Source organism: Eptesicus fuscus, chromosome 8 (assembly GCF_027574615.1).
Source record: "Eptesicus fuscus isolate TK198812 chromosome 8, DD_ASM_mEF_20220401, whole genome shotgun sequence".
Classification (NCBI taxonomy): domain Eukaryota; kingdom Metazoa; phylum Chordata; class Mammalia; order Chiroptera; family Vespertilionidae; genus Eptesicus; species Eptesicus fuscus.
In genome coordinates this window covers 72,162,850-72,188,223 of record NC_072480.1, presented here as the reverse complement: position 1 = coordinate 72,188,223, position 25,374 = coordinate 72,162,850, and the positions used below count along the sequence as shown (strand labels likewise).

The window sequence follows — 25,374 nt, the reverse complement described above, 5'->3', positions numbered from 1 at the left end:
AGAGTTTTAAATTAATTAATTTCTTTCTTTAGTACACACACACACACACACCCACACACACACACACAAATGACTTTAGTTTTTATAAGAAAAAATATTTATAATTTAAAAAGCCACTTTTGTAAAATATGACATGTCTAAAACCCAAAAAATAATTTCAATGTGTGATTGTGGTAGGATTAAAATTTATATTGCTTTTACAACATCTCATATTCATCTCAGTAGTTCTCAATAGATACCTGCAAAAAAATTTAATCCAAATGCGACAAGTATTACATAAAGCAGCTGAATAGGTATTTAATATATGATATTTATAGGAAACAATATTATTATTCATTAAGTATGATGTTTAAAGCCAATCACCAAAGTCTGAGGTGTAACTGAAATTGCTTTCTTTACATGAAGCTTACATAAGAAGATTTCACTCTAAATATTATTGCTTCTCAAAAGGGAAGTCTCTAAATAAGACACAGTTTCCTTTTTTAATAAGTGCCAATATTTTGAAATGGACTTACATATTATTTCTTTCATACATGAAGCTAGTAGAAATGAAGAATGTTTTGGATCCCTGGAAACTTTTATTAAACAGTAGTAATAAACTTTGATATACAAACACGAAGGTTCTGATGGAAGTGCCTTGCATGTCATGAATCCCTCTGGACCACAAGCTAATAAAGTCCAGATTGCTCACAGCCAGCCACAGCTCCCCTGATATCTATAACAACCGTACAAGGACCTCCAAATGAAATGAAGACTCTGAAAAATCTAGAACTAGGTGTCTGGTCAAACTTTATCTCAGGTGATGCTATTTGACTGCACAATGGTCACTGAGACTGCTGATTTTGAAGATGCTTGGGTCATCAGGGTCAGTAGTAAATTTTCAACAACTGCCTTACAGGTGTAACCAGAGATATGATGCTCAACCAGCAGAAGTGAGGGAATTAATGTCTGTAGTGCAGTTCTACCTAAGGGTCTTAGAATAAAGTGCACTTTGCAGTGCTTATCCAGGCATCTAAAATACAAGGAGCCATTTGCACAATGACTGTCCCCATGTGCAGTGATTAGGCATGGGCCAAATGCTAGCTCCCTCGTATGCATAATTTTTTTTTAGATCTGCATGGCAAGATTGTGCATACCATGAGGCTATGAAGATGCTGCGACCATCTTCCTGAGCTGGTTCCTGCAGTAGGCTGGAGAACAGGAACAAAGAATCCAAAGAACTTGGATTCTAATTGCAGTTGCCACTGATTAGCTATACCCTCAAGTCTGTCACACCTCAGGGCTTCTGTTTCTCCGTAAATAAAATGTGGATAATTATGCCTATCCATCTTAAGTCCTGGAGTTGAAATGAAGACCAATGGAAATGATTATTAAAATTGCTTTGATATGTAAACCATATTTATTTTCCATTGAGGAACAAAGGCAATAGGAAAAAAAACACTGTGTAGCCACAAGTTGGCTTGCTTTTGAATGAATACAATAAGTTGGGCCTGTTTCATAAAATGTGGTACCTTCAAGGCTTTCCACAAAATCTACTTAAGCCTATTGTTAGTCTCAGGCTTTACTGTGGTCAAGAAGGAAACAAAAGTCATACTGTGCCACTCAAAAATCCCCTCAGGGTATTTCTCTTTGGAAATGGCTACTTGGCTGAAACCACCCTAGGATCTCTTCCTGTCCTCAAGTCCCTTTTCCTATAGCCCTCAGCCCTGCTCAGTTCTGCCCCCTCTTAGACTTTTCTTAGTGCCACACAGAGCAATACCTTCTCTCCATCCCAAGTTCCAGATGACTCAGAAGCACTGGAGACCCACACCTTAAGCAACCTAATCAAAGGATGCAAGCTGGTCTTCTCTGAAATTGGATTTTCTTTCCAGCTGACTAGAAAATAAGGTTTTCGGCATATGGTTATAATCAGTTGCAAAGCACCAAGCTGAGAGCCTAATTCTATTGTCTTCTAGTCAGTAGCCAGAGGCCTTTATTCTTTAGATGATTTGCTGACAGTTCACAGATGAATAAAGAACATTATTTTTTTCTTTTTGTCATTTCTCTGGCACTTATGTAGTATTACAATGAGCCAGTTACTGCTCTAAGCACTTTTATAAATATTAACTACTCAGCTATTCATCAAGAACAAGCCCAGGAGACAAGCATCATCAATCACCACCATCATCGCTCGGTGGTGTACTGCAGAACCATTTTGAGGCTGACCACCTAGAGTTAGCATAGAAGCCACAAGTTAAGGTCATCATCTCCAACAAGGCTGCCACCACTTCAGATGCCAGCCACACATATGGGAATCTCTATGCCATCTACCCTTGGACCAAGTAGCTACAACTTTTGGGGTTCCCATAACCCCCCTCAGGTTAGATAATTCACTAGAACTCACAGTACTCAGGAAAACAGTATACCTGCTATTATTACAGCTGTGTTATAGAGGATACAAATCAGGACCAGCCAAACAAATAGAGGCACAGGATGAGGCTGGGAGGGTCCTGAATGCAGAGCTTTCATGTCCTCTCCTGATACCCAGAATATTGATCTGTTCACCAACCAATAAGTCCATCAAGCTTGTTGTCAGAGTTTTTATTGGGGTTTCATTATGTAGGCATGATGGACTCTATCATGGCCATGTGTTTGAACTCAGTCTCCAGTTTTTCTACCCTTCTGGTGGTCAGACTGGCTCAATGCCCCTGTCTTTTAATCACATCATTAGATTTTCTGGTGTGACCAGCCCCCTCCTTGAATCATAAATGTAAGTATTATCTAAGAGAATCTATATTAGCAGGCATTTAAGTATGATCCAAGGGGCTTTTGAATAACAAAGACACTTGAGAATTCTAAGGAATTAGAGACTCCCCTCTCAGGAGATAGCAATAAAGGCCTGGCTAAATAGCCATATTTTACACTTGAGGAAAAATGTGGCAAAGAGTTTCATTACATTACCCAAGCCCCAGAACCAGTAAGTGCAAAGCCCAGTAAGGGAAACCTCTCCCAGATTACAGACTGTCGTCTGAAGTTGGCACACTAAACAGTCAACCTAAATTGACGATGTGTCGCAGCTAAAGCTGACTGACCGCAACAGTGAAATTCAGTTAACAATTTCCTCTTTAAAGCCAAATCAGAACTTTTAAAATCACAAATAAAAAGGCCCTTCTCACAGCAAAAGAAAGCATCAACAAAACAACAAGAAAGCCCACTGCATGGGCGAACATATTTGCCGATGTTATATCTGATAAGGGTTTAATCTCCAACATTTACAGGGAATTCATACAACTTAACAAAAGGAAGATAAACAACCCAATCAAAAAATGGGCAATGGACCTAAATAGATACTTTGCTAAAGAGGACATAAGGAAGGTTGAGGGACATGAAAACATCTTCAAAGTCACTAATCATCTGAGAGATGCAAATCAAAACAACAATGAGGTATCACCTCACACCTGTCAGAATGGCTATCATCAACAAATCAACAAAGGACAAGTGCTGGCAAGGATGTGGAGAAAAAGGAATCCTCCTGCACTGCTGGTGGAGATGCAGACTGGTGCAGCCACTGTGGAGAACAGTATGGAGTTTCCTCAAAAAACTAAGAATGGAACTCCCATTTGACCAGTGATACCACTTCTAGGAATATATCCCAAGAAGCTAGAAACATCAATCAAAAAGGATATATGCACCCCTATATTCATAGCAGCACAATTTACAATAGCTAAGATTTGGAAACAGCCTAAGTGCCCATCAGCAGATGAGTGGATTAGAAAACTGTGGTACATCTACACAATGGAATACTACGCTGCTGTAAAAAGGAAGGATCTCCTACCATTTGCAACACCATGGATGGAGCTGGAGAGCATTATGTTAAGCAAAATAAGTCAGTCAGAGAAAGGTAAATATCACATGATCTTACTCATTTGTGGATTATAATGAACAACATAAACTGATGAACAAAAACAGATCCAGAGACAGAGAAGCATGAAACAGACTGTCAAACCTCAGAGGGAAGTCAGGGGAGGGAAGGGGTTAGGGGAGAGATCAACCAAAGTACTTGTATGCATGCATATAAGCATAACCATAGGATACAGACACCAGGGGGGTTAGAGCATGAGCTGGGGTGGGGGGAGCAATGGGGGGTAAGGGCACATATGTAATACCTTAACCAATAAAGAAAGGGGAAAAAAAGGTCCTTCTCACAGAAACAATGTAAGGTTGGGTATATTTGTGTGTGTTGACTCAGGTCACTAAAGTCTGAGCACCAGACAGTGATGTAAAAAGGACAGTGATAGCAAGTACTTTCAGGTATTGTGTTGAGAGTTAAATGGCATTATCCATGTAAACCACTTTGCACAAGTCCTGACACCTTCTAATTGCACAACAAAAAGCTTTTATTGTTCTTATTATAAATTATCATTACTGTTAATATTAATAAGTGAAAACCCACAATTGTTTAGTAAATTACTCTATTTAGGCATTGTGCAGAATTTTTGTGACTTCCAAATCAAGAACTCCATGTAATAGAAAATTAGAAACAAAAGTTAGCACATATCAGAACTTCTCCATGATTGAAAACCCTAGGAGAGCATTTTCATGTTCAAATACCAAACAGCATATTCAGCAGCAGCTGGTTCCGTAGCAGCAATAACAGTATTTAAGCACTAAGATAAATATATATCTAAGGACAGAAAAGACAGCAAAGAGAGGAGGCACCCAGTCAGCAGGAAAGAAAGAATGCAGTAGGGAACAGCAGTCAAATATGAGAAGAGTTGTTGTAAATTTAAAGCAGATAGATGAAACCTACAAGCTTTACAAATAGAGACCAGATAGGGAATATTATACTTGGAAGGATCTTGGAGTTAAATCTAACCTGATCATTTGAGACATGAACTTGAAAATAAGGCAACAAATAAAGACCATAATAATGTTCACTGGATCGAAGAGAGATTAGAAACATGAAATATGGGATAATCCAATAATGTAGGAATATCCTATTGATTATATATTAAAACAAAGAAAGACATTTACTAATAATGGTGGGACACAGTAAAAGTGATGTTCTTATTCTGGCTAATTCATGATTTATCACACAAAATAAGGCTTAGAACATGGAATAAGATAACCCATGAATGTTCTTAGCATAGTGTCTGACATAAAAATTTACAACAAAGTTAAAAAAAAAATACAATCCAGCCCTGGTAGGGTGGCTCAGTTGGTTGAAGCATCAGTTGGTTGTGGGTTCCATTTCCAATTAGAGCACATACCTAGGTTGCGGTTTGAACCCTGGTTGGTGCACGTACGTACTGGAGGCAACTGATTGATGTTTCTCCTCACATAGATGTTTTTCTCTATCTCTCAAGTCAATAAAACATCCTCGGGTGAGAATCAAAACAATAATCCAATCCAATAATGAATATATCTTAGTATTAAGTAAAGGTCAGTGTATTTACATATGGCTTTAGCCTCTGATTTATCTAGATTAATTTTAAACTAAAAGTGTTTTTGAATGCCAGCGAGATGGTACAGGCTCTGAAATAAGATTTTTTCCTCTTTGAGCTCACGTATTCATTATAACAGCCTTGGGGCATGTCTGTAGGCAGCATCTTTTCAAATTCCCAGGAAGAGAAATGGAGTCATGATAATTCTGGGCCTCCTACATTTATGAAGCGGAATGAATTGTCTGAATCTGGGAAGGATGTCTCCTCAGGCCCTGTCTCCTCCTTCTTGCAGCAAGCCTTCCGGCAAAGAGCACAGCTCTTCCTCTTCCTCCGCACTGTTACCTGGTGTGGGAGCCCCTCCCTTGGGAGGCCTGATCTGGCTTCTAAGTGCCTTGTTGGTAGAGCTGCCTAACAATGGAATACACTCACAAACCCTTTCAGCTGCCACATTTAGCTATGTCCTCCCATGTACACCCTATCATTGAGTAGGTGTGATTTGGAATCCATTTTTCTCTTTGATTATTTCTCCAATTGTCCAGAAACTAGATAGTGCTATTTTTTCAAGGTCCCCTCAAATATCCCAAATACGTATTAGACATAATCGCCACTGTCAGAAAAAAAATGTGTTTATACAAGGAGGTAACTGCCTCAAGGTCTCACTGGTTGTGCACAGCAGATTTTGCTTTCAACCTGAATTATATTTTATCTTTTTGCTTTATGTGTTTATTTCTTTTGTTGAGATATAATTCACAGAGCACAAAATACATGCTTTTAAAGTGTACACTTCTCTGTTTTTTATATTCACAGGTTTGTGTAACCACCTACTTCCAGAACATTTCCATCATTTCCAAAGACTCACATCCATTCTGAGACACTCCTCTTTATCCCTTCAGCCCACTCCTGGAAAATACTAATATGCTTACTGTTTTCATGGATTTGACAATTCTGGATATTTCATATCAATGGGATCATATCATATATGGACTTTTGTTTCTCACTTTGTTCATTTAGAATGATGTTTTTAAGGTATATCCCTCTTTCAGCACGTGTTAGTATTTTGGAGATATTTTAGACAACAAAAAAATAATCATTGATTTTACACTTTAGAGAAAAAAAAAGAATATTTATATTTCCTACCTTAGGAAATTTAGCCATTATGGGTCATTGGAAACCTATGTACCCGTTTGGCTAAAAAACATGGAGTGTGTTTAAAATATTATCTCTGATCTCATTATGAAAAATATATCTAATTACTGAAATAGTAATGTTTTACAAAATCAGAGCATATTCATAAGAGTAGGCTAAACTCGTGATTGTCAACATGTATCTTTTGATAAATATATTAACATGTAGCTTCAATTTTCTAGCTTTCAGTTGAGAGATAGGCTTAATATTAACTCCAAAATGAATGACTGGTGATTAGAGGGTAAGACAAACGAGAATAATTAAGTCAGCAGAGAACCAGGTTTTGGCTTTCTCCTTGTATGAAGAAGGCACTTACAGCTTACTGGAAAGAGCTGGCAGGTCACGAAGGATCTCTTCATAGGGTTCCTCTTGTGCTAAGGTAGGCACAGATAAAGGCTCTTCCATTTTTTCTTCCCAGGCAATTTCGGCTTTGAGCAGCATTTCCTCAATAAACTCAGATGCAGCGATATCTACACGAACCAATAAGAAAATCAGAAAAAAAGTGAACGGTGAGACCACAGAAAACTATTTACTTTCAATAGTTCTGAAAACGCTAAAATTTATCAGCACATGTAGCAAAAATAAAAACATTGAAAGTTTATGCCAGGAACAAAATCACAGTGCTACCATTTAAAAATACTGTCTTTTTCACATTAGTGACATATTTAATTATAACTGAAATGAAAACATATAAAAATCATTTCACTAAGAGGTGATGTGTAAAATGTAAATCATTGAGAGGCTAAGCTTCAGAGAACTTAATGTCATTTTATTGTCAGGAAACTCTTCATCTTGGTGAATATGAAGCAAAATGATAAAAAATATTATATCTTCAGAATGACACGGCTATTATAAAACATGTAGTAAGCATTCTAAAACATTTTACTAAATGGGTAGATGTACAAATAAATAGCTGTGTATTAAAACAGTGTGTCTAGCCTCTCTATCTGAAATATGAATTATTATAGTTTCTTATAAATTACACATTAACGGTGACATCTGAACATATCTGGATAGCAATAAAGATGGGAATCAATCAACTTATACTTATTAACAAATGATACTGGAAATCAATAAATCCTGAGAAAATTTCACATTAATAACAATTAGGAAGCTAATGGAGTCACCTGTTCCTTTCAACCCTCGTAACTAAACTGCATGACCATCTTTGTCTATAAACTTGACTTATGTGGTTTTATGGGCTGGAAGCAGTAATTCACCTACCACAGGAAGGTATTTATGACAGGATTTTATCATCATTTACTTTAGGTTAAATCATAATCACATAATGAATAGGAGGCTGCTCAGTTTCTTTACCTAGGAAGATTATTTCTGCCTCACCTAACAGCTATGCCACAAATTGCTTTTATTTCTCCAAATAATTTTTATGTGTCCATTCCAAGTTTAAGAAACACAAAGCAGCAAGAACCTAATATGGTACTGTGATAATTTTCATTTGCTCAGTAAAAATATATGTCAAGTTCATTTTTCTCTGCACTATTGTTTTATTTGATTCATTCTTCTTGCTCTTGGATAAGATGCTGGGATATTCTGCATTTACTTTTAACCTCTCACTGCATTATTGGTCTTTGTCCCTTGTGTGTGAGAGAAATATTTTCATTCAATTAATAAATGTTTATTGAGGGTCTACTATGATCACATCATTGTGTCTCTCATGACCAACATGGCATAGAAAAGGGGTTACGTTGATGGTAGACATGGCATGACCAACAGGGACAAAATTGTCTGAGTCACCATACACTATGCTGGAGGTGATCAGGCTGAGTCTAGACCAGGAATTTATTCATCCCCTAGGGCTCCAGAACTGTCCATGACCTTGGATGTCCGTTTGGCACAGTTGACACTAGACCTAAAAGTTGAAAGTGTGACAGATGGGAGCCTATGCAGTCAAGGGTCAATCATATTTAGTCCCTTCTCTGGGCAAGAAGCTAAGGATATGAAGTTGAAATTGTGATCTGTTAGAACTAGACTAGAGTTAACAGAAGGTGTGATATATTTCAAAATAAATATATTTATTAAAAAATAGAAGAAAACTCTTAATTCATATTTATTAGACATACTTTTCTGTTCATGTTAAAATTACTACACTATCCTCTCTAATAAAATGGTAATATGCAAATTAACCATCACTCTGCTACATAAGCCATGCCCACCACGCAAGCCACGAGCACCAGCCAATCAGGGCGAGTATGCAAATTAACCCCAATCCAAGATGGCTACAGCCACAGAGAGCAAGGTTTCCCAGGTAACAGAGGAAGCCAAGCTTTCCAAAGCCCTTGCAGGCCTAAGCCTTCACTCAAGCTACAAAGTTTCAATTATAGAAGGTAAACAAATTCAAACAAATGGCAGCAGAATGGAGCTTGAGAGAGCAGGCCAGGGTTGCCGGCAGCAACAGGGGAAGCAAAGCTTTCCACATACCCTGGCCGGGCTCACCCGCTTAAGGCTACAAAGTTTCAATTGTAGAAGGTGAATTAACTGCCACAGAAATGGCTGCCGCCCCAGAAATGGCTGCCGCCCCAGGCTACAAAGTTTCAATTGTAGAAGGAAAATAAATCCCAGATACCAGGGCCTCTGCTTGGGTTGCCAGGGGGCATGGCCGGCCTGAAAACCACCACAGGCCCCTCACTCAGACCGCCCCACACCCCAAGGGAACCCCCACCCTGATCCAGGACACCCTTCAGGGAAAACCAGCTGGCCCCCACCCGTGCACCAGGCCTCTATCTTATCTAATAAAAGAGTAATATGCAGATTGATCATCACTGCAACACACAATATAGCTGCCTCCATGTGGTCAAAGATCCTGCCCCCATGTGGACACAAGATGGCCACCACAAGATGGCCAGTAGGAGAGGGCAGTTGGGAGGCACCCGGCCTGCAAGGGAGGTCAGTTGAGAGGGACCAGGCCTGCAAGGGAGGGCAGTTGGAGGTGATCAACCCTGCAGGAGAGGGCAGTTAGGGGTGACCAGGCCGGCAGAGGAGGGAAGTTGGGGGCAAACAGGCTTGCAGGGGAGCAGTTAAGCATCAACCAGGCTGGCAGTGGAGTGGTTAGGGGGTGATCAGGCTGGCAGGCAGAAGCGGTTAGGGGCAATCAGGAAGGCAGGCAGGCAAGCAGTTGGGAGCCAGCAGTCCTGGATTGTGAGAGGGATGTCCGACTGCCCATTTAGGCCCGATCCTAATGGGCAGTGGGACATCCCTCCAGGAGTCCCAGATTGGAGAGGGTACAGGCTGGGCTGAGGGACAACCCCCCGCCGTGCACGAATTTTGTGCACCGGGCTTCTAGTCATTAATATTAGCCTGTTCTAATGTTTGAGACTGTCAAGCTATTAGTTCTGTTTGTTAAAGCATCAGTTTATTTTAGCAAAGATGAAAAAAGTCACTCAACAATAATACTTAATTCCAATAATGTGAGAAAGAGCAAATCCCTCATCCTGCCTTAAACTAGAGGTTTATCAATTAATCATACTTCCTCCCATAAGTATATCAAATAAGAAATTTGAGGCTGGTAGTTGTAGCAACAAGAAGAATAAGTAAATATAAATTATTCAGATCAATTACTACCGTCAAATTTCTTATATTATTTTGTTCCTTATACTAGACTTTTCTCTTTGTTGTTTAGAATTATTTTTTAAAATATGTTTTTATTGATTTCAGAGAAGGAAGAGAGAGGGACAGAGATAAAAAAAAAAAATGATGAGAGAGAATCAACTGCCTGCCTCCTGCATACCCCCTACTGGGGATCAAGCCCAAAACCTGGGCATGTGCCCTAACTGGGAATTTAACTGTGACTTCCTGGTTCATGGGTGGACACTCAACCAAGGAGCCACACTGGTCGGGATAGAATTCTTCTTTTAATATACCAAAGTGATTTATGAGTAGTAGCATTGTTGTCAATTTGTCTAAAAGCTAAAAAATGAATGTTGCATCCATTTTTAAACTAAATATATGAATATATAAAAGAACACTAGTAAAAAGAACTGTAGCCCTGGTTGGGTAGCTCAGTTAGTTAGAGTGTCATCCCGATATGCCAAGGTTGCAGGGTCCATTCCTGGTCAGGGCACATACAAGAATCAACCAATGAATGCATAAATAAGTGGGAAAACAAATCAATGTTTCTCTCTCCTTCTCTTTCTCTCCCTCTCTTCCTCTTTCTCTTCTTTTCTCTCTCTCTCTCTCAAAAATATATATATTTTACAACTTTAGAAATTTTCAAAAATATATATTTTTTAAAAAAATAAGTAATATTAAACTAAGTTTTTTAAACTTTTAAATTATCTTTAGCCCATTAATTAGTCTCTATTTCTAGCAGTATAAATATCTGCAGAAAAAAATACTGTTATGTTACTATTTAAAAATACCCTAATGAACAAGCATGCATTAGGTCTGATGAGACACTAGTTAACACAAAAGCAAAAAGATATTTTGAAGTAATGACACTGCAGGAATCATTGCCCTGGAAGTTTAAGCCTGAAAAGCAAATTGTAAAGAAGAACACAGTAACCCATTAACGCAACTGCTCTCTAATGTCCCATTGTCCTGGATCAGGGCATCTGAATTGTGAATCATAGTAAACTGGGCTGGTTTCCACAGAGCTTCTCAGAGAGGCTGACTCTCATTTCCTAGCTACGCTCTTGATGAACAACTTACATATGACAGGAAGGAAACAGTGACTGCTCAGTGGTCCCAGGACGCTCATAACCTACCTGAGGCCTTCTCTTCATTGCAGTTCAGAAGGTTTGGATTTGCCTGATGCATCAAAAGAAGTTTCACCAGGTTTGTCTGAAACGTTAGAGACAATTGAAATAGGAAACATCATGCTGGGTACTGAAGATTCATCAGTAAATAATACACATTCATGGCCTCAAGAGGCACACAGCTTGGAGAAATGAGAATGCATTAGCATAACTTTACAGTGTAGTCCTGCAAAGTTAGGTCAGATTTGACCACTTAACATTTGCAAGAACAGTAAAGAACATGTAAAGGATGTGCATGATGGCATATTACAGAATCTGAAAGAAGTTCACTCTGGCTTCATCCTCTAACCTGGTGGGAGGAGGCAGGAGAACTAGAGCTGGAGAGTTAAGCAGAAGCCCAGGTACATTGGGCTCATACACTATTTTATGGCGTGGGCATTTCATATCAACGGCAATGGAGAGGATGCTGAGTTGAAATAGTTTGATTATTTTTGTACTTAGAATAGTGTGGGGGAGGGGCAGGGAGCTCTGTTAGGAGGCTGGCAGGATAATCCTGATGTAGAGATGCTGAAGCACTGGATGAGGGTGAAGGCTGCGAGGACACACATAATTATAGCTCAAATCCATTTAGTAGGTAAGAGTTTGGGGGCTCAGTGGTTTAATAGATATGGGCGAGGAGAGGAAAAATAAGAAAAGAATAATGCCCAGTAAATGATGAAATAGAGAAGAGGGCAACAGATTGGAAATGGGAAAAAGAAGATGATCATTCTCTTTGTACACAAGTTGAGTTTGAAGGCAGGCTGACAGGGATTACCCTCTGGGCAGTGGTCGTCTTGGGTCTGGAATTTGGGAGAGAAACGAGAGGAGAGGAGGCTTTGGGAGACATGAACATGCAGAGTATTTGAAGCTGTAGGAGGAAGACTCCTAAAGACATAAATATTGAGAAGAGAGAGAGCCTAGGACAGAGCACTGAGCTTGTCAATAGTGTGTGCTCAGAGGGTCAGGAGGAAAACCAGACAGTGTTTTTTCCAAAGCAAAGAAGAAATATCTGAAGAAAAAAATCTAAATGTATCTCAATTCTTATGTACTTAGGTAAAAATGTATTTGAGAATACAAATGACTTCTTTGAACATTAAGATATAGGAGTTGTGTGATATGAAGTACTTTTGAATAGTATATTTAGATTTCATCATTTCACAATTATTTTCTTATCTTTTACTGTAGTTTTTCCAATGCTATTAACAACACTAAAATACGTACAAGGCTAGAATCAAATTTTATCTTATGTACAACTCTTCAAAGAATTGTTGCTCACATAACTTATTCAGTTCTCAGTTTTAGAGAACAGATATTTCTTTATTCTCAAAGAAAAAGTTAATGTACGTATAAAGGGAAGTTTTAAAATATATATGCCATCTAAGTATAAATGACAGTAATAAATACTGTAAATACTGTTATAAATTATAAACTACCATCTCCATAAAGGTATTCATATTCATAATATATTTATAAAAAACTGAAATTGCTGTGAATGTCTCTAAAAATGCCATGAGTCTTTCTAAAATGTTAGCATTTATCAAGTTTTTTTCTCAACTGAGATGCATTTATTTACAATAAATATTTTTAGAGAGTTACAATCTCCCATGCATACAAATTGATAATTCAAATAAAAACTGTTCCTAAAATATCATTTCCAAAATGAATATTAAGTGATATTTTATGGGTAAAGAATTTTAAAAATAATTCTAGATATCATATGGCATATTCTTGACCAAAAAAAAATCAAGATATAATTTACTCAAAATCTTCTATTAACATAAATCTCTTAGTTATGTCCTTAGTTTGAATTGAGGAAGAATATTCTTGTTCTGGTGTCATATATCCTAACATTAAATCCTCACTCTAACGCTCAGCAATAGAACTTTGCTTTCAGTTCCTGGTTGATTGATTTGTCCATTTAATTCCTTCAGTTACTCTGCTGACACAGGGATGGCTCAGTGGGCCACACAAATCACATCTCTGCTGTTCTGGAGCTTATATTCTGGTGAAGAACCCATTCTAGTAAGTTTAATGGAGCAAAACTGAAAAGACATATATAATCTTCAGCTCCTATCCTTTGTACTAAAATATATAAGGACTTAAAAAATACAGAAGTAATGGCTACTCGTTTTCTACAGAAGCAGAGGATAAAGGTGAAATTGTTTTAAAAGTCTGACTCATTTGCACACTATAAATGGCCATTGCTAGAAAACATTATGCTCAACATCTCTCTGTACAAATCCAGCAGCTGGATCAATTGACTAGGACATATGCTCTTTGATACTTCAGTGATGCATTTGCCTTCTTTATTCTCAAGCATCTTCTGAGCTATGTAACAATTCCCCTGTAAACAGATGTGTTGATGGTTCTCACTAATTGAAGACCCTGGTGCTCTTTGGAAGAAGGACTATTAAGGCTTATTAGGTTCACACAGCCAGCGAGTGGTAGCTGGTACTCAGAGCCAGTGAGGGGGCTATGGAAGTTCTCCAAACAAAGCTGGCTTAATCATTAAATCAGATTAAAATATAGGTGTGTTTGTGTGATGGGGAAGAGTCTGGAGCATAGAAGAAAGTATAAGAAACTTTAAAAAAAAGTGAGGAATAATGGTTTCTAAAAGTTGGGGACAAATAGTTTGCAGCTGGGTTTAAAAAATAAAGCCATTGGAAAGTTTCTTAAGTCACTTAATGTTAATAAATGACGAGTGTTGGAAATGTAGCTGGCACCCTAGAGAAGTAGTAATAAAAACATCAATCTTAATTACTGTGCATCTCCCAAAGCAAATGCACCTTTTGAATCATATTTTCCATGTAATTTCAATACCATGTTTCTCTAGGCTGAAAACATAGATTTAGAAACCCCAAACTTCAGAGAAAATCTTAACTATTTGTGACAGCATAGGTGGACCTACAGGGTATTATACTACATAAAATAAATCAGTCAGAGAAAGGTAAATGCCATATGATTTCACTTATATGTAAAATCTAAAGAACAATATAAATGAACAAACAAAACAGAAACAGATTCATAGACACAGACAACAGACATTTGATTCCCAGATGAGAAGGGAGTTGGGAGCTGGGTGAAAGGTGAAGGGATTGGGAGGATAAAATAGTCACGGGATGTAAAGTGCAGCATGGGAAATACAGTCAATAGTACTGTAATAACTATGTGTGGTGCCTGATGGTTACTGGAAGTATCAGGGGAAACATTTTGTAAAGGATATGACTGTCTAACCACTGTGCTGTACACTGAAACTAATACAAAATAATATTGAATGTAAACTGTAATCTATAATAATAAAAGCTTAATATGCTAATTAGACCAGACAACCTTCTGGACGAAGCCAGGGCTGCTAGGGAAGCCCGGGTCCCAGGTGCCCGCTGGCAGCCAGAGGGAAGCCCGGGTCCCGGGTTCCAGAGGGAAGCCAGTGCCAGCAGCCGGGGGAAGGAAGGACTGCTCTTGCACACATTTCTTGCATCGGGCCTCTAGTTGAAAAATAAAAGAAAACCCAAAGTTTGGAAGTTTTTCTAATGTGATTGGTAAATGGGGTGAGACTACTGATATCCACTAATTCTCTCTGCCTGTTTAATCACTGATTCTTCTATCTTATGACTTTTGTGTGACAGGAAACTTCAGGAGGCTTTAAGAAGTAGCAATTGAACTGGGCTTAAGTTCCTTATATCACTGAGGCATGGCAGGTATCTGGCATATATGTTAATCAGAGAATGATGTTTTTATTGTTAAACATAACAGAGTAAAATAACATTTTTAAAAATCTACTTTAATCACTAAAACAAGTTAAAAGTATGTTTACTATATAGCTAACCTGTCTTATTAGTTTAATATACTCCTTTATCTTTTGTCATGGATATATAAAACATGTCTCTCTCTCTCTCTCTCTCCAAGACACCATTTATCTGACTGTGATTTTGCTCCTTCTTCAGGATATAAGGGTGCCTAGTAAAAATTAATTTGTGCAATAGTATCTTAAGATGTATTAGCTACAGCAAAAAGTCAATTGAGAGAAAGAACTCTGCTACCCATCCTTCATTCATTAAAATGAAATATAATTTATGGAGAAAAATAAAATATAAAATGTAATTTTACTTTACATCTGCTAGCTGTAGAAAACAAACAGAATTATGACAGATTCATGAAACAGTAAACTTATAAGAACTATATAATATTAAGAACACTGTGTTAAGTCCATATTATAAAGGATATTTATGTTTTTGATCATTTCTCGAATGATTTTGAGTAGAATATGCAGTATGCCAGTATGCCGTGTCCTAAGGAATATATGTTATTATTTGTCCTTTTAAAAGTACACATTTTCTTTCATTCATAAAACTATTTGTTTAGTAAGACCATACCATTAAAAGTCAGATTACATAATGATTAGTACATAATTTGAAATAAAATTAATACAAAAGGATTCACTAATTATAAAATAATTTATAAAAAGAGCTCAGGAACTCACTTACCTGGCCATACTTTGCTGCCAAGTGAAGTGGGGTCCAGTACTGATTATCCACTGCGTTGAGGTCTCCCCCATGTTCCAGGAGGAGAGACACCACCTCCTTGTAGCCACTGGCACATGCCATATGTAACTGCAACAAAGAGATATTTTGTTATTTATCTTTAAAAAGCAGCAACATCAATAGTTTATTCAGTGGGTTAAAGAGAGCAATTTAATAAAGTATTGAACCTAAAATACACAGACCTTAATAAAAGAAACATATATACTTTGTTTTATTTGGTACAAGTGAATGTCATCATTGTTTGAAAAAGGCTTATGGGTTAATTATGCATTGTTTTTCTTCTGACTCTGACAAGGTATACTTTTTCATGTAATTCCTATTTTCCTCTCTAATGTACCTTTCTACTATAATATGAATACTTTTAAATACAAAATATAATAATTCAATACTTTATCACTACTTGTCCAGAAGTCAAACATGTACTAACTAGCTCTAAAATTCTAGCACTGCATTTGGTGTTACAGGAAAGAGATTCAAAGATACAAATGACAGCAGAAAATGTGATCCTGTGATGCTTTTATACACATAAAAGGGACAGGAACTGGAGAGGATGAATGGATCCTGACAAGCTTTAAAATGATTGTGCAGCTATAGTTTTGACATTCTCCCAGCTTGGTTTCTCAATGCAACCTGAAGTTCAGAAATGCGGCCTCAGGAACTACAGCGATGAGCTAAGGGTTTGGAGCACCTTTCAAATTTTTCAGATGTGGTGATTCCTGTTTCTAAGGCAGTAGCCTTTCTTTCTAAGTAAACTGTCATCCAACCCAATTTAAATTAGGTTATTAAGTAACTACATGATTTATTTTACAGTTAAAATAATTAAGAAGAGAAAATCATCAGAAGAAATATTTTCATATCACATTAATATTATAGCAAATATCACCCATGTCCAACTCTACTGTAAAATCATGGTAATCATTAGATCTGTTACTTAGTATGTTAATTAATAAAGAAGCACAAACATTACATATAACAAATTTAATTTCAATATTATGATTACCATATTTCAACATAACTGGCTTTCTATGTAATTCTATGCATCATTTTGTATTACATAAAAATATTACATTGGCAAGGGACTCATGAGCTACACCATATGATTAAAGGGGAGTATGGCACTAAAAAGATCAATGAGCCTGGACTTTTTTCAAGTTGGAAGTTTTAAATATTACATTGGTCTGGACATTCTGATCTCTAAAATGAGGCTATGTTTTGTGGCATAAAGTAATCATAAAAGCTGTCTTCCCTAAAAATGACCTGAAAACTCATGCACTGGCTATTGTCTTTGTCCAGAAGTAAGCAATGAACCAATACTCCCAATATCACAAAGAGAAACAAAAATAAGATTGTTTGATATTTACATCTCATGAATAATGGTTTTCCAACAACCCATATGTATCAAGGCCAGATGTGATACATCAAATTCTATAATAAAACAGTGAAGAACCAGCCAACAACTTTGTGGTATATATGCTAATTATTACAGTAGTATTTTCCAAGAGCATATATACATTCAAACTCAAGAACTAATTTTTTTTTAATGAATCTTTATTGTTCAGATTACAATTGTTTCTCCTTTTTCCCCACATATCTCCCCACCACCCAGTTCCCACCCCCCCCTCTGCCCTTACCCACCCCCTGTCCTTATCCATAGGTGTATGATTTTTGTCCAGTCTCTTCCCATACTCCCCACACAGACACCCCTTTCCCCCTGAGAATTATCAATCCACTCCCATTCTATGCCTCTGATTCTATTAAGTTTACCAGTTTATTCTGTTCCTCAGATTTTTAATTCACTTGACTTTTAGATTCACTTGTTGATAGATATGTATTTGTTGTTCATAATTTTTATCTTTCTTCTTCTTTTTCCTCTTTTTAAAGAATACCTTTCAGCATTTCATATAATGCTGGTTTGGTGGTGATGAACTCCTTTAGCTTTTTCTTATCTGTGAAGCTCTTTATCTGCCCTTCAATTCTGAATGATAACTTTGCTGGGTAGAGTAGTCTTGGTTGTAGGTTCCTGCTATTCATCACTTTGAATATTTCTTGCCACTCCCGTCTGGCCTGCATGGTTTCTGTTGAGAAGTTAGCTGATAATCGTATGGGAGCTCCCTTGTAGGTAACTAACTGTTTTTCTCTTGCTGCTTGTAAGATTCTCTCTTTGTCTTTTGCTCTTGGCATTTTAATTATGATGTGTCTTGGTGTAGTCCTCTTTGGATTCCTTTTGTTTGGGGTTCTGTGTGCTTCCTGGACTTGTAAGTCTATTTCTTTCATCAGGTGGGGGAAGTTTTCGTTCATTATTTCTTCAAATAGGTTTTCAGCATCTTGCTCTCTCTCTTCTTCTGGTACCCCCATAATTCTGATGTTGGTTCGCTTGAAGTTGTCCCAGAGGCTTCTTACACTATCTTCAACTTTCTGAATTCTCTTCTCTTCATGCTTCTCTGGAGGAGTGTCCTTGGCCTCTTTGTATTCCAAATCTTTGAGTTGATTCTTGCGATCCTCTAGTCTGCTTTTGGGTCTCTGTATAATATTTTTTATCTCAGTCAGTGTATGTTTAATTTCTAGTTGGTCCTTTTTCATATCCTCAAGGGTCTCATTGAATTTATCGGCCTTTTCCATGAAATTCTTGAAAAACCTTATAACCGTGGTTTTGAACTCTATGTCCAGTCACTTGTTCTCCTCCATTTCTTTGGTTTGTGATCTGTTTCCTTGCCTTCTCATATTCTCTGCTTCCCTAAGTTGGTAGGGTAGTTTTGTGTACTAGGTGTCCTATTGGTTCAACGGGTCAGCCTCTCAGTTACTTGAGGTGGACACTCTTGGTGTACCCTTGTGTACTGTGTGTCCCCCAGCAGGAGCAACAGCAAGGGCTAGTTTTCTACTCCTTTGCTTGGGCGGTTTTGGAGCAGTCTGACTGGAGCTGCAGTTGGTTAAGCTGCCACAGAACAGGCCATTTATATGCAAAAGCCGCTGTGTGGAGCCTGGGCGGGTTTGTAGAATGTGCGGGGCGGGGCCTCAGGGCGTCACTAGGCTGGGGCGTGGCCAAAGGCTGCTGTCATCTCTGCCTTTCCGGTTTCCAAGTCCCTGCGCCCCATGCTCCAGCGCAGTAAACAATGATTGCTGGGCGCACCTCTGCAAAAAAGTCACTCTCACTTTCCGACCCGATGGCCGAGAGTCCAGCTTCTCCCCGTAGGTGTCTGGGTCCCCCGAGTGTCCCCAGAAACTGGATTTCAGAGTGATCGGGAGCTTGTCTCCCTGCAGGTTGAAGAAAAGCCGTGCACCCAGCCGCCCGCCACCGGCCCGATTCGCGTGCCTCTGTACCTCAGCTTTTCAGCGATTGTGCTCCTTTCTATTCTTAGTTGTAAATCTTCCACTCAGCCAGCTTTCCCAGGGTTCTGGGTGGTAGACGTTTTTGTCTTTTAGTTGTGTTTTTGAAATTGTTGTGTGAGGCAGCAGATTAGTTGTTTAACTATGCCGCCATCTTGGTTCTTCCCCCAAGAACTAATTTTTATGTGCTCTATAACATGGCTTTTTTGGACTGTATCCTTTTCTAAGGCTTCTGTTTTCTTTTCAGAAAATATTAATGCAAACTAAGAGATCTTTTTAAAAGAGCTGTAATATATTTGGTTATTTTAGTGTTGATTCTAAAAAAGGGAGAAAAGACAACATAAAAACCATCTTACTAGAAGTTTATTCCATTGAGCCTTTTGTTGATAATTGCACCTCTTTTTGCACAGCAATTTAACAGTGTGGAAAATTATACCTAATTTTGAACCACAATTGACACTCCAACTCAGGATATAGAAATCAGTCTAAGGACCAAAGTGTCTTATGTATCACCAACAATAGACAGGAAAGCACAAAATACATGTGTCTTACAGAAAGGCAACTCCAGGGATAGCAGTCATTAACATAACAGACTAAACAATTTAGACCTGAGAATCAAATGTAACTGTCACTTGCTAAATACTCTGATCTCCAATGGACAACTTTCTAGCTTTCCATTCATTGCTATTCTCATTGTAAAAAGCTCAAAGATGATCACCCAAAGATTGTTATTATAGAAAAATTATTAGCAACACTTATGGGAATGTCAAAATTGAAGATGGTTTAAAATGAGAGTGGTCTATTACTCTATATTGATTATTTCAATAGCTTTCCTACTGAACAATGGCAGGTCCTTTTATTCAACAGTGTTTGAAGCATAATACATTAGTGTCATTTAAGGATGATTTTTAAAAATGTATGTAAAGTTGTAATATCTTCTGCCACACAAAGAAACAAAGTTTCTATTGGGTTTCTACAATGTGTTAAGGCAGTGATTGGCAAACTGTGGCTCGCGAGCCACATGTGGCTCTTTGGCCCCTTGAGTGTGGCTCTTCCACAAAATACCACGTGCGGGTGCGCACGTACAGTGCGATTGAAATTTTGTGGCCCATGCACAGAAGTCAGTTCTCAGCCATGTGAGTTTATTTTGAAGAAGTGGCGTTAGAACATTCAAGGGGCCAAAGAGCCACATGTGGCTCGTGAGCCGCGGTTTGCCAACCACTGTGTTAAGGCATTAGTGTATTGCCTGTGTTAAATGAACTATTAATTAAATAGCCCACTGTAAACTGGATTTTGACCCAACCACTGCACTGAAACTACCCTAGATGAGAAGACCAATGACCTCCATGTTACCAAGTTCAATAGCGAATTTGTCATCTCTATTTACTTGACCCTTTCAGCAGTATTTAATAATCTATCTTATCCTCATCTTCATCATTCTTTTTTCACTTGGCTCCCAGAACATCTCATTCTCTTGGTTTCCCGCCTACTTTGGGAGGTGTTCCTTCTCATCTCATTTCTGGATCTTCCTCTTTTGCCTAAGCTCCAAGGCATAGCCCCAAATCCTCTTTCCTGCTATATCAATTCATGATTTCTTCCGGGTCAGGAGTTTTAAAGAGCACCTATATGCTAATGTTCCCCAAATTGTTTCTTCAGTCCAGACATTTCATGAATCTCAGGCTGCAATATCCAACCACAAACTCAACATCTCCATGAAGATGGCTAAGAGGCACTTCTAACTTTATATTTCCAGAACTGATTCAATCTTTCCTGCTCTAAGCTCCATCTTCAGCCTTCTCTATCTCATTCGATCCAACTTCATCACTCCAGTTGTTCAAGCAAAAAATACTTGGAGTCATTTTGAAGTATTTTCTTTCTCTTACATCACATTTCCATCAGGAAATTCCAATGGAACTTCCTTTAATGTTGACTGAAATTAGCCACTTCTCATCACCTCAACTTCTACCACCTTTGGCTGAGCCACACCATTGCTTTCTGAAATCACTGGAAAAGCCTCCTAATTGAACTCTCAGCTTCACCCTTGCCCTTATACAGTCCATCCTTAACACAGCACTCAGTGAGTGATCTTTTCACAACTGAAGTAAAATCGCCTCTCTTCAGAACTCTCCAATGTGTCCCCATCTCACTCAGAGTAGCTGCCACTATCCTTACATAGGCCCACAATATGTGTGATCTGACCCCAGTTGCTTCTCTTCTCTGCTTTACTCTGCTAAGCCAAACTTACCACCTTGTTGTGTTTCAATCACACCACACCTGGTCCTGCCTCAGGGTCATTGCACTTACCAGTGTTCAGCCTGAAATCCCCCGTGTTCAACCTCACACCATACTTTTTTCCATGGTAGAAAATCATTGGCTCCAACCCTGTCTGTATGTCCCGTGTTTCAGAGCTTCATACTCTTTTCTGCTGTCTAGTTTACTTTCTTATTTTTTCTGAGCTTCAATGCATGTATTTCTGTCATAATTAATTTTAACCCCTGCATGCCCACTCCAGGTAAATTTTATGGGTCAATAGGGCCAAATGTTCATATTTTGATCACTGAACTTATGCTTATATAAACATTAACCCAAATTTAATTGTTCTGTTTTTAACTTACTGCAGCTATGCTTTATATCAATAAAAAGAAATGTTTCCTTGAATTTAGAAATTTATTCACCAGACTAAGCCATCGTTTGTTTTGCTTAAAATTAAAATAAAAACATTATCTTGTAAGTTCCATCTCTAAAATCACATTGACAAATAAATACAAAAAAAAAATCTTCTAAATTTGTAGAGAAAACATGCATAAGAAGGAAGCTTGGAAGAAACTATATATATATATATATATATATATATATATATATATATATTTCCCCTCTCTGGATGGTGGCATAAGTGATTTGCATTTTCTTTTTTAATATATTTTATTAATTTTTTACAGAGAGAAGGAAGAGGGAGAAGTAGAGGGATAGAGAGTTAGAAACATCAATAAAAGAGAAACATCGATCAGCTGCCTCCTGCACACTCCCTACTGGGGATGTGCCCGCAACCAAGGTACATGCCCTTGACCAAAATCGAACTTTGGACCATTTAGTCCGCAGGCCAACACTCTATCCACTGAGCCAAACCGGTTAAGGCATGCATTTTCCTCTGAATATTTATATGCTTTCTAAAATGTCTACAATGAATATATATTACTTTTGTAATCAAAAATACATTATTTAATTATAGTAATTTCTATGTCTTAAAAATAAACTTATATTCTCCATTTAAGCAATATTTCTGAGTCAAGTATATTAACTTACCAATGTTACTCCTTCATCATTTTTCTCGTTAACATTCCCTCCACAGGATAAGAAGTGTTTGACGTCGGTTAACATACTCATGGGTCTCTGAAGCTTCATCTGGCGCAGGGAGGTCAGATCCACTCCTAGGGGGAAAAGAGCCTTTCAAACAGAACGTAGAGTTGCTTCTCAGATGCTGGAGTGAAAATTGTTTCATCTTATATTTGTCCAACGTGTTCTTCTTTGAAGCCCCTCTTCACTTTGAATTCTCACTCAAAGTGCTATAATTATTTCTCTAGCAAGCATTCTATTTCCAGCTAGAGTGTGGTGTTGAATAATTTCCCTTATTATATCCCAAAATCAAGATAAGATACCATACATATGGCAGGTTCACAATGGATATTGGCTTTAGTATAAATCAACACACACTGCCCAAAGTATTTTAAAGTACGTAAATTAAATTACAAGAAAGTATAAAGATACAGTTTTCACTCTTTATGATTTTTCTGGCCAAAATAGTTGCTGCTAAAAGCAACCTATCTTGGAATAGATTTCAAAAAATACGTTTTTGGAAAAATGGAATTTGAATAAAGTCTGTAGTTTAATTAATAGTATGTACATGTGACACTGATTACTACCACTTGAATACATTTGATAATATCTACGTAATGTTAGGTCTCAGAAGCTTCATCCCATGCAGTGAGGTCAGAGGCCTGTCTGAAAAACTGAAACTACATCCACACATTAAGTCAATCTGAACCCTACCTTTACTTTCATGAACTGACCCTTATCAGGTAATATTGTCTTTTTGACAATTCAACTTTTTATTTACTCTATTATCCATTATGTATTGGGGGTATTCTATGGTGCTATTACAGATAATTTTACCATTATGCTGACTCTGAAACGATCCACCTCATGATTTTAGCACAATATTCTCCAATAAGATCCTAGAAGTACATCGAACACCAATTTTTGTCTCCATAGTAAGCTTCCTAAGAGAGCCAAGACTTGTAGGAAGCAAAAGGGTTGAGCAGGCAAAGAAAGTTGGTTCTAGCAAAGATAAATAAACATGTTCAAGCCAAAAGGGCACTGTAACCCGCTACCAACCCCTTCCCTCAACCCTGACTACAGGCACAATGTAGGACTGTCCTAGGCAAAAGGATGCACTGTCACCCTGACTCTGGGTGATTCTGAAGAGGTTGGTTTAAGGACAGCATTTTGAATGAACTTTATTAAGCAGAATAAATAGATGAGTTTATTTGTGGACTGATTAATCTGAGAGTCCTCTGAAGAATAAACAGGAATGGCTAGAGGTGAGAAGACCAGTTTCCAAGACTGTTCCAAAATAGAAAGACTGACCTGGCGGTTTTTCTCAGTGGTTAGAGCATAGGCCCTCACACCAAATGTTCTCAAGTTCAATTCTTGGTCAAGGGCATGTACTTAGTTTTCAGGTTCGATCCCTGGCCCTGCTCAGGGTGCGTGTGTGAGGCAACCAATCAATGTGAATCCCTCACATCAATGTTTCTCTCTCTCACCCTCCCCTCCCCCTTCCACTCTCTCTAAAAATCAACAGGAAAAAAATATCCTGAGGTAAAGATTAACAAAAATAATAATAAAATAAAAACAAAAAAGAAATCCCAGAGTTTTCACTAAGATACTAATAGCAAAATTAGTGAGAGATATGGGCATATTAGAGGTCATATGTCAAGGAAACAGACTCTGTCAGATTTGGTGACAATTAGATGTGAGGGATTTAGAAGACGAAAAGTGATGTTCAGATACTTGGGTTCCTGGCTGTTATGATAAAATATAACATATATAGAATGTATGAAAGGGTAAGTTCCATGTACGGCAGACAAGTTACTTCTAATTTTCTGATATCCAAGTCAAGAGAATGAAATCTGTGCATACAAGCCTGCAGGTCTTGAAAGATATCTAAGCTATAGGAACATTCTTGGGAACAGGCAGATGGGCACAACACAAGGAAGAGGACAAGACAGGCCAGGGTAGTTTGGAGAGATAAAAGAAGATACTTAAAGACAAAGCCCTGGGAACTATCCACATTTTGGTGTCTGGATGTACAAGTGGCATATGGGCAGAAAACTAAGTAGAAGCTGGAAGAAAAGGGAAAACTATGGAAAGGTCATTGCAGGTGAGAGAGTTTTCATAACACAGTGTGATCAAGGTCATCAACTGTCACAGAGAGACGAGGTACTAGAGAACAGAAAAGTGACCACTGGATAGAGAACCAAAAAGGGCGACACATGGTGGCAGGGACCTTCCCAGTGGATTGGTAGGGACTGCGGGCTGAGTAGAGATTGGGAATTCGGGAGAATAAAGGTGAGCTACTTTTTTAAAAGGATCGATTTGAAATGAAGGAGAAAGGGCAGAGTGCAATGATATACTGTACGTTGAGCAAAGTTTTTTGTTTTTTTTTTTCTGTTTCAGGGACTTAAATATATATCTATGTATACATACACACATAGATATATGTGCCCCTCCCCCAATGGTGAGCATCTATCTGTCCTGGACCGCCTTGAGCTCTTCCTGCACTGCTTTCTCTCTGTGCTGGCTCATTTTATAATCGATTGATTTCCTTGAACACCAGCTGGTCTGCCTTGCACTGGAGATCTAATATGCATCACATGCTCAATCAGCCCTCCGTGGCTGCCTCACTTTCCAGCCTGGATAGCTCAGGCGGTGAGCAGAGGTTAATTGCTGTCCCCAGGTATAGTGTATGTCAGTGGTGACAGTACAATTAGAACTTGTGACCAGTGATTTTCCATGTAATCAACTTGCTCACAACCTGGACTGCCTCCTGCCACATGTGACCTGGTGTGACAGCATGATAAGTACTCTGGTTTG

The 25,374-nt window shown here is 38.2% G+C and overlaps 1 protein-coding gene across 1 annotated transcript in view; it reads right to left on the bottom strand.

Moving 5' to 3' along the window:
* The window catches only part of MYO16 (myosin XVI), a 421,185-nt gene that overhangs the window by 329,798 nt on the left and 66,013 nt on the right, over window positions 1–25,374 (bottom strand). The window contains exons 5-8 of the mRNA XM_008143943.3: window positions 22,528–22,652; window positions 15,844–15,969; window positions 11,330–11,405; window positions 6,925–7,078 (exon numbers count right to left, since the gene is read on the bottom strand). Coding sequence (XP_008142165.3) covers window positions 6,925–7,078; window positions 11,330–11,405; window positions 15,844–15,969; window positions 22,528–22,652 — 481 coding nt within the window. The remainder of the gene's footprint in view (window positions 1–6,924; window positions 7,079–11,329; window positions 11,406–15,843; window positions 15,970–22,527; window positions 22,653–25,374) is intronic.